General features: G+C 37.6%; 1 protein-coding gene across 1 annotated transcript in view; it reads left to right on the top strand.

Annotated features, from left to right (window-relative positions):
• Positions 1-9,331: 9,331 nt before the first annotated feature.
• The window catches only part of LOC121369911 (glucose dehydrogenase [FAD, quinone]-like), a 22,336-nt gene continuing 20,338 nt past the window's right edge, over positions 9,332-11,329 (top strand). Inside the window, exons 1-3 of the mRNA XM_041494991.1 lie at positions 9,332-9,562; positions 10,378-10,567; positions 11,295-11,329. The exon at positions 11,295-11,329 is cut by the window's right edge and continues 94 nt beyond it. Of these exons, the coding sequence (XP_041350925.1) occupies positions 9,332-9,562; positions 10,378-10,567; positions 11,295-11,329 (456 nt within the window). The remainder of the gene's footprint in view (positions 9,563-10,377; positions 10,568-11,294) is intronic.

Genomic DNA, 11,329 nt, shown 5'->3' with positions numbered 1-11,329 from the left:
AATTGTAAAAAAGTTATTTTCGAAATGACGGGCGTTTACTAAGAATTAAAGAAAGATAAAGGAATAAAAACTTAAAGAACGTCTACATAATTATAATAAAGTTTCGTTCGAAATGACGGGCGTTTACTAAGAATTAAAGAAAGATAAAGGAATAAAAACTTAAAGAACGTCTACATAATTATAATAAAGTTTAGTTCGAAATGGCGGGCGTTTATTAAGAATAAATGAAAGAAAGGTAAACGAATAACAAAAGAGAGGAAAGAAGATATAACACACAGCGTTATATTAATGCTGTTTTTGTAAGAATATGAACATGCATGCTAATTTAAACGTATAGATTGTTTTGTTTAAACACCAAAGAGACTGGAAAGTAACCCATAACGGGTGTTCTTTGGAAGGAAGGGTGGAGGTCTTCCCAAAAACATTTAGAAAAACTTACCCCCTTTTCGTGTAGTCAAGTATATATTTTTAAAAGTTAAAATTTGTTCTACGACACCACTAGAGCACACTGATCTATTAATCATCGGTTATTGGATGTCGAATATTTGGTAATTTTTACATTTAGTCTTAGAGAGGAAACCCGCTACATTTTTCATTTAATAGCAATGAATCTTTTATATGCATCATCCCACAGAAAGAATAGCACATACCACAGCCTCAGAGACACACACCCTTCCACCAAACTTTTTTTTTTTTTTAGAAAGAACACACACTCCTAGTTAAAACACCTAAAACCCAAAACCCTAAAGTAGAAGGTAAAAAGAAAGAGTAAAAACTGCGCTGTTAAACAACATTAAGTGAAAAAATAATTTAAAAAATTGGTGTTTAGGTAGAAGAGAGCGTGCTAATGTAAACACTGTCATATGATTATTTCACGAACATCAATTTTACATATTGACAAGCAATATTATATCTACACCGGTGTGTGCTACCTTTACGTATTAAACACATTGAAGATATTTTGAACCGAACCTTGTGAGTATTAAACTTTGGAAATGTCAGAAAGTTTCCACTAATAACTGTTACGTAACGTGGTGTGAGTGAACGAAAGTGTACAGGTAACAGGTGTAATTTACACCAAGGGTGTGGCTGGATATAGACAGAGTGATTCATAAATTACATAATATAATTATCGTGTGTACTGTGTCTTATGTAACTGGGTAACAGAACAAAAACCATAATATTAATTTACAGCGATTTTAATTCTGTTAAAAAACTAATTAACAGTTCGAGACGCCCACGCACACAAATATCAGGCGCATATGCAAGGGATTATGGAAGGGGGTCCAGTTTGTAGCAAGCGAAGTTTCTAGGGGGGTTCGAGGAGTGATGCTTCCTGAAAAATATATTGAAACAAAATTCGCTTTGAGGGTTTCAACCATCGAAATCACCCCCCCCCCAATCCCACCCCCAATCCCGCACACGCGCCTGTGCACACTACACACACACAGAGAGAGAGAGAGAGAGAGAGAGAGAGAGAGAGAGAGAGAGAGAGAGAGAGAGAGAGAGAGAGAGAGAGAGAGACAGATACAGATACAGACAGAGACAGACAAACAAACAGACAGACAGACAATCAACCATACACACAGACCGACACACACACACACAGACACACACACACACACACACACAACACACACACACACATACACACACACACACATATATATATATACATACACTGCCCCATAACACACTCTCATTATAGACGTTTGAATCGCAACGTGTCTGTGGAAAGCGGGCACTGGCCCTTAACCAAGATAACACATTGTCTTCTCCGTTGAAAGGCGAAATCAGGTTGTTATTAATATTGGCCGCACGAGTTGCTCTCATCCTCCGATTATGCTCATTCCGTGACGAAAGGACGCACCTCTCATTCTACTTATTCCTACGTCTATATTAAAGAAGATCGCCACGTCGCCAATCATATTGAAATATTACAACAAATCCCCCCTACATACACACTAACCCTATCTGTAATTAAACATTTCCAACCTAATCCCGTTATAATTGGTTGGGTAGCGGAGACGTGCGCCGTTCATTGATACACCATTCCATTGATGTAGCGCTGACGTCAAACAGCACACCATTAAACCAAGAAAGTAGTTCCTGTTATCAAATGGATATATTTTTGTCTTTGAAAGATTAGGAATTGAGCTTGGTTTTAAAACGGAAACGATCATTAGAGAGTCGATTTCCGAAAAGAAGAGTTTTTACAAGGGTCAATTCAATTTGTTGTTTGACCACAGACTGACGTCACAGCAATGAGATGGGTGGGTGTTTTTCGTTAACGAAAATATTTTATTCACAAAATGGATTCTGTGTGGTACAAGAATAGAGTACTGATTTGATGAGCCATGGTATGACGACGACGACGACGACGACGACGACGACGATGACGATGATGATGATGATGATGATGCTAATAATTCTGATGGTTGTTGTTGTTGATGATGATGATGATGATGATGATAATGCTGATGGTTGATTATGATGATGATGAAGAAGAAGATGATGATGCTGATAATAATGATGATGGTTGATGATGATGATGATGATGATAATAATAATGATGATGGTTGATGATGATGATGATGATGAAGAAGAAGAAGAAGATGCTGATGATGATGATAATGATGATGTTTGATGATGATGATGATAATAATTATGATGGTTGATGATGATGATGATGATGATGAAGAAGAAGATGATGATAATAGTGATGCTGCAGCTGCTGCTGATAATAATGATGATGGTTAATGATGTTGATGATAATGATGGTGATTGATGATGATGATGATAATGGTGATGATGGCTGACGATGATGATGATGATGATGAAGATGATGATGATGCCGATAATAATGATGATGGTTGATGATGATAATGATGAAGATGATGATGATGATGATAATAATGATGATGGTTGATGATGATGATGATGCTGTTGCTGCTGATGATCATTTGAAAACTTGTAAATGCTTATGGTCGTGATCAACTGATAATTCATAATGGGTGGGGTTTTTTAACATACTTCCAAAACCCAAGTATTGTCAAAATTCAACATGAAAATTCTGGGGCATGTCACAAGGTCAAACCAAGACACTGTGCGGTGAGCATCCGTTGCCATTATTACAAGCAATAACATACTGGAAGGACATACACATACTATTCTGATTATATTTCCAAAAAGAAATGTTTTATTTAAAGACGCACTCAACACATTTTATTTACGGCTATATGGCGTCAGACATATGGTTAAGGACCACACAGATATTGAGAGAGGAAACCCGATGTTGCCACTTCATGGGCTACTCTTTTTTATTAGCAGCAAGGGGTCTTTTATATGCACCACCCCACAGACAGGGTAGTACATACCACGGCCTTTGATATACCAGTCGTGGTGCACTGGCTGAAATGAGAAATAGCCCAATGGGCCCACTGACGGGGATCGACCCCACCCCGACAACGCATCGAGCGAGCGCTGTACCACTGGCCTACGTCTCACCCCCATGTTTCCAGAAGACTGTGTACCTTTAACTGCGATTGTGAAGCATAAATATCTGTGATCTGCGTCCATTGTTGACCCATTTTGTCACAAACACTTGTAGAGTCCATGTGTCACGAAGATATCAGAGGTAAACTTGTTGCTGACACAAACCAAGGTCAATTTGTCTGGATGACATCGCATGATCTATTTGTCACAAGCGATAATCAGTTTGTCAGATTGTCACAAATACCATTTACCATTTATCATGAACACATGCAGGGTGCATTTGGTTGGAACCAGCCCACGGTTTATTTGTTAAAGACGCTCGCATGGTCAATTTGTCAAAACCTAATTATTATCAAATTATTACGAACCAACGCAAGGTCAGTTAGTAAGGAAGACATCCAAGGCCAACACGTCATCAGTCTTCCAAGACCAATGTGTAGCAAGCACAAATGAGGTCAAAGTCTTATAAACATTGTACGACAATTTATCACGACTGCACGAAGTGTGAAATGCACGTCTGACATTTATCTCTAAAGTTAATATACCAAGGAGATGTTGAGGATTTCCGAAATTAGGTACTTCACCAATATATATATAATGTCAGGTCAGAATCCACTTAAGATTTGACCATACTTGATTTGAAAGCATTGACATAAGAGAAAGGAGCGTGGAGGGTATCTCCTAACATAGACACAAACACAAACGGTAACCAGGGAACTGACCATTTTTTTAAAAACTGGATGGTGTTGGGTGAGAGTTGACTTTTTTCTTTTTTCATGACAGCTCAAGGGGTGGTGGGGTGGGGTTAATTCCATAACCCCTGCTGGATCCGCCATCGCCGGTAGGCATAAATTAACAAAAATTCTTCGCCAATGAACTTGCGATTCCAATATTAATAAAAGTTAATTCCAAACATACGTCTATTCGTATATTTGAATCTGGAGCTGATACAGTTGTTTGACAGAAAGAATTAGGTAAAACATTTAGAAATATTTAGGATAAGCGAACTTTAATTCATGTATGTGGGACCCCCTTCTCACTACTAACCAAAAATCAACATCCAAATAAACAACCAACTGCCCCCCCCCCCCAAAACAACAACATCAACGACAACGACGAAAAGAAACAAACAACATAATGTTATTATCACTGGAATATGCATAGATAATTATACATTTGAGTACTATCATAGAATTGAAATCAGCATAAATAAACAATAAAAATAAAAGGAATCGTGACCCCTATGTAGAAAGTTTCATGAAAACATTTAAAAAAAAAAAAATAATAATAATAATAATATAAAACAAATTTAATAATTTCCCCGCAAAACGTACGTCCTTATGTAAATAAATAACATGCACGGCGGAGCGGGTGGTGTGGATGGGGTTAGGTTGTTTGGAGGCTAAATCGAGAGCGCATGCCCCCGAACAATGCTAGAAACTCAGTCAGCCCCCCCCCCCCCCCATACACACGTCTACGTCCTTCCGCCGTACTTGAATAATCTAAAATGTATATGCATCATACTTATTCCTGTTGTCTTAATTACGAGGGACCACGAACACCATCCCACTTCCACCCCCAATCTATACCTGTACACACACACACATACACACACACACACACACACACACACACAGAGAGAGAGAGAGAGAGAGAGAGAGAGAGAGAGAGAGAGAGAGAGAGAGAGAGAGAGAGAGAGAGAGAGAGAGAGAGAGAGAGACAGAGAGAGAGAGACAGACAGAGAGACAGAGAGACAGAGAGAGAGAGAGAGAGAGAGAGAGAGAGAGAGAGAGAGAGAGAGAGAGAGAGAGAGAGAGAGAAAGAGAGAGAGAGACATACAGACAGAGACAGAGAGACAGAGAGAGTTAGCGGCAGTCGGCACATTGGGTTTTATATTCCCAATTTCTTAAAGGGACATTCCTGAGTTTGCTGCATTGTAAGATGTTTCCGACTAATAAAATACTTCTACGATTAAACTTACATATTAAATATATTTTCTTGTTTAGAATACCAGTGTCTGTATATTGAATGTGTTTCTGGTCGTCTTGACATTTGTAAGAAGCCCAAACTGGATTTTGTCTTCAAATAATTTCGTACGTATGAAAAAATAATATTTTAGGAAATAAAAGGAAATTTAACCTAGTACAAATATTAGAACGACCAGAAACATGTTTAATATACAGCCACTAATATTTTATGCAGAAAAATATATTTGATATGCAATTACAATTGTTAAAAGGTCTCTGTTAGTTGATAACATCTTTAAAATTGTAGCAAACTCAGGAATGTCCCTTTAAAATGCCATAATCTTTGATTTAGCGATCACGGAACATTCGATTCCATCTAGGGTGATTGTTCCTACTACCCATCGCACCTCACGGCGACCGCTCTATATATAACCCTTGCTAAAATGCAATTCACGACATAATCTTGGCGCTAACATCACGTTAAGTGCATAAGGCAGATACACACTTAATGTGATCTTAGCTCTAAGATCGCTTCATGAAACGGGGTCCTGCACATTTCATAATGTATGATACATGTAGTTAAATAGACCGACAAATAATCACTACTTAATAATGCTACGAATATTCTGCTTTGTCCAAAAAATAAAATAATAATAATAATAATAATAAAAATAAACGTTAAATGTGGAATCTTCAAAACAGAACATCAAAGGTTATGAAAGCCGTTTAGGATTTAGGGATAATCATCAAAGTAGTCGTATCAGTTATGGGCAGTTTTGTCCTTGGGGGATGAGATATAATTATCTTGATGAACTTGTAAACTCTGTCACTTCACTTGACTGCATAGACTGAATAGGTGAGGATGTGATTTGTTTTTGGTATTACACCAGTTGCAATGTTAAAATAATCTTTATTCTATATAAAAAAAATTATAAAGTCAATATATTTATTTATTTATTTATTTATTTATTTATTTATTTATTTTAATTAATGTATTTTTGACGGCCCAGACTGAAAAGGTGAGGATGTGATTTTATTTTGTATTACATCAATTGCAATGTTAAAATAATCTTTATTCTATATACAAATTTTTCTTAAGTCAATATATTTATTTTATTTTATTTATTTATTTTTAATTAATGTATTTTTAACTCAAATACAAATACATGTACTGAAATTTGAAATACGTCTTGGTAAGAAAATAAAACAAAAATAAATAAAAATAAAAATACAAGATTTTGTTTTGTAAGTTAAAAAATCTGAATAAACAAATGACCCAGATCGATAGGAGACAATGTAAGTAAATATCAACTCCAGTGACTGGCAGGTGCTGGGTTCGCCTCCCAATCCAGGTATCGATTAAATATCAGCGTCAGCTTTAAAAGCTCTCATTAACCAATAAGCCCATGTAGTGCACATGTTATACACGCACGCACGCACACGTACACGTACGCACATACTCACGCACGCATACATACACACGCACGCATAAAAATGAAAATAGTCATTTAAATATGAATATTTTTGTGTGTTTTGTTTGTTTACTTAATAAAAATACATATCTTGTTTTGTTACAAAATAATTTCTAACAGATATGTTTTGCTTTTTTTTTTTGTAACATATATCTACTGTATATATTTTGTTAAATTGATAATTAGAACAAAGTGATTCTTCTTGACATTTATTTGTTAGGGATTGTGTTGGTGAGTGGTGGGGGTGTACTCAGAGTACATATAACTAGACTAGATTTGATGGATTAATATTTGCAAACAAAAAAACTAAATTTAAAAGTGCCATAGTTTTCTTAAAGGATAAATAGACCAGTTACTTTTAATCATATAAACATTTACCTGTTAATTTGTTTGACATCAAATAGCCGATAATTAATTAATCAATGTGCTGTAGTGGTGTCGTTAAACAAAAAAAAATTTCACCTGTGAATTAGTCACACCGTTGAGTGCAGATCAGATTTGTTTGTTTTCTCTAACGACATTACTAGAGCACATTGATTATTAATCGTCGGCTACTGGATGTCAAGATGGTCAGATAACAACTATTTTTGAAATTCAACAAAGGAAATAATACAATCATATCTGCATGCATTTTGCTTTAATATCTTTTCAGAAATGCAAAATAACATGCGTGTCTGGTTGTTCATCCTAACGACAACGCTGACATTTCGTCTTTCGTTTTCGTTAATTTATTGCCAGGAATCCATCGGAAAACTACGATCGACGTACGACTACATAATAGGTACCAGTACAGTGGTAATGCAATTCCACTATATATAAAAAAAATTGTTTCGTACATTATATACGTACAACAAATTTAAATCGCTATAAAAATTAATAAAGAATTTATTACTACAATATTACAAATGGTCTTTTTAATATGACATGATTTTACACTGATATGTTTTTACTATGAATTCCAGCAATTGCTCACGGCAATCGGCAATGCCATGGAGGTTTTCGTTAATTTTTTTAATTCTCCGAAACACTTTGCTGAATGTTTGATATCCAATAGTCGATGGTTAATAAATCAATGTGCTCTAGTGGTGTCGTTAAACAAAACTAACTTTTTAAACTTTTGCTGAGGACTATATTGCATTTTATTTCTGGGTTCGCATCCAGTGATAAATTCACAGCTCTCTGTGAAGCTATAAGTTGCATTTCGAGGTATTTTCAGTATCTGGATATATTCTGTAAAAAATACAATAATATAGAGAGGACTATGTGGCTGTTAATTTTATGGAAATACTCTCCCTTGATAAATACCTTGCAAAAAATCAATATTATGTTGACCGCGAAACTTTTGAGTTTTCCATCCTTATGTCAGAGCACCGGTTCATTTTGCTGTTATTTAAGTGACCGCATACCAAGTGCACAGTGAGCTACTCTCGGCTAACTAATGTCTAAAACTATACGTTGCTCCCTATCTATATCTTTTGGCTGACCGTTCAAAATTGCGCCTAACTTCCTTCATCAAAAAGTGCGTACCCATTCTCTTTGACTTAATCCTACGGGACATTCCAAATTCCATAGCACCATTCCACCCCCCGCCTGTTACTGGCAACGGTCGGACTGCTGGTGCTCACTTGCACCTGCCAGTGCAGGCGGTCCCCCCTCCAAACCACCCCACCCCTTTCCTGTCCTTGATGGAGGAGCCGGTCGAGGTCGGCACCTGTGCCCAGGACAGGCGTGCGCTACAACAGCTTGTTCTGAATGTGCACGTTAAACACCCTGACCATGCATAGTTATGTCCTGGACGGGGGAGGCCGGCACCTGCGCCCATGTCAGTGTGCGCTACAACAGCTTACTCTGAATGTTTGAATATCAGGGTTTGGAGTCGGTATCTGGATTAAAAAACCCACGCCTCGACTGGGATCCGAACCCAGTACCTACCAGCCTGTAGACCGATGGCCTGCCACGACGCCACCGAGGCCGGTCCCAACTAAAGAGACTTTTTTTCTTTTTCACTAATCATATATCTTGGGCAGGGGCGGGACCTAGCCCAGTGGTAAAGCGTTCGCTTAATGCGCGGTCAGTTTAGGATTGATCCCCATCGGTTGGCCCATTGGGTTTTTCTCGTTCCAACCAGTACATCACAACTCGTCAAAGGCCGTGGTATGTGCTATCCTGTCTTGGGTAGTGCATATAAAAGATTTTTTGCTACTAATGGAAATATGTAGCGAGTTTCGTCTCTAAGACTATATGCCAAAATTACCAAATGTTTGACATCCAACAACCGATGATAAATAAATCAGTGCGCTCTAGTGGTGTCGTTAAACAAAACAAGCAAACAAACTGTCTTGAGCAGCCCAGGTATATAGTTGGCGCGTCTGCCCAAGACAGCGTCTTTGAATCTGAATGAGTGATTTTCTTCCAGTGGGTGCAGGTTCCGCCGGGTCGGTGATAGCTGGACGGCTTTCCGAGTGGTCTGACGTCACAGTACTGTTGGTGGAGGCAGGCGGGGATGACGCCAACCAACCCACCATCCAAACCCCGCCACTCGCGCTTGAAAACTGTAGGTCTCCACTCGACTGGAACATCTTCTTCACAACCCCACAAGTGAATGCATGTCAAGCGATGGTCAATAAGGTAAATACCATCACCATCATCATCATCATCACTTCCATCAGCATCGGCATCATTATCATCATCATCATCATCATCATCATCACAATCATTTCCATCATCATCATCACCACCACCATCACTTTTATCATCAGCAGCATCAGCATCGGCGTCAGCATCATCAGCACCATCATCACCATTATCAGCAGCATCACCATCAGCAGCAGCATTATCCTCACCGGTATCAGCATCAGCATCAGCATCATCATCAACAGGAGCATTATCAGCATCAGCATCATTATCAGCATCAGTATCAGCATTATCATCAACATCATCATCAGCAGCATTATCAGCATCAGCATCATTATCAGCATTATTATCATAAGCATTATCAATATTATCATCATCAGTATTATCAGCATCAGCATCTTCTTCTTTTTCTCCTTAGTCATCACTATTTTTAAGATTATAGGCACCATCGACGGAGCTCTACTGTAATTATTATAGTTATTAAGAGTCCAAGCCTAAGAAGCAGAGTCCTATTGTAATCATTAGAATGACCATTCTTCAACCAACTATACTACTGGACCAAACTCCTTGAACATTGTGTTGAACATAAGGGCACACATTATTTCGAACGAGTACATTATCTCAATTTTTCATTAGGCCAAAATATTTGTTCTTACAATTGTTCTCGTCATGTTAAAATTTAAATTTTCAATATGAACAAATAATATTTAATTAATTTGGTTAAGTCCAGTTTAAGTATAATACAATGTAAATGAATATTTGGAATACATCATACACATGACACGTACCTGTCGATTATCACATTCCAGCAAGCCTACTGTCCAAGAGGAAAGGTATTGGGAGGAACAGGTTCCATCAATGACATGATCTACGCCAGGGGCAACTGGCGAGACTATGACTCGTGGGCGAAGAATGGCGCGTATGGGTGGAGCTACAGGGACGTGCTGCCTTTCTTCAAGAAATCAGAGGGAATGCGGGACCCCACACTGGCCAGTTCATGTATACAGACATTATTTTGATCCCAGTTTGCATAGTTCTTTGTTCAGAAGGAGCCAGTTCATAGGCATAATTTTCATCCCAGTTTTCATAGTTCTGTGTTCATGTTCAATTGGATCCAATTCAATATATATATATATATATATATATATATATATATATATATATATATATATATATATATATATATATTGGCTTTAGTTTCACCCCATTTTGCATAGTTCTGGGTTCAGATGGAGCCATTTCATAGGCATAATTTTCATCCCAGTTTTCATAGTTCTGTGTTCATGTTCAATTGGATCCAATTCATGTATATATATATATATATATATATATATATATATATATATAGGCTTTAGTTTCACCCCATTTTGCATAGTTCTGGGTTCAGATGGAGCCAACTTATGCACATGTATATAGGCATTATTTCCACCACGGTTTTCATAGTTCACTTTTCGGATGGAGCCAACTTGTGTATATAGGCATTATTTTCCTCCCAGTTTTCATAGTTCACTGTTCGGATGGAGCCAATTTGTGTATATAGGCATTGTTTTCCTCCCAGTTTTCATAGTTCTTTCTTCAGATGGAGCCAACGTATGTATACAGGCATTATTTTTTCAAAAATACTGGCCGTTAATTATGTGTGTTGAGTATATTTGTTTTTCCATACTAACGATTCAATGCGCAGTGCTGTACTGCATCGTATGATAACTTTCTGTGGGTTTTTCAGTTTACCATGGCACAACGGGACCCATCAAGGTCGGG

The sequence above is a fragment of the Gigantopelta aegis genome, chromosome 4 (genome assembly GCF_016097555.1).
Source record: "Gigantopelta aegis isolate Gae_Host chromosome 4, Gae_host_genome, whole genome shotgun sequence".
In the NCBI taxonomy this organism is placed as follows: domain Eukaryota; kingdom Metazoa; phylum Mollusca; class Gastropoda; order Neomphalida; family Peltospiridae; genus Gigantopelta; species Gigantopelta aegis.
This window is presented reverse-complemented; position numbering and strand designations above follow the sequence as displayed.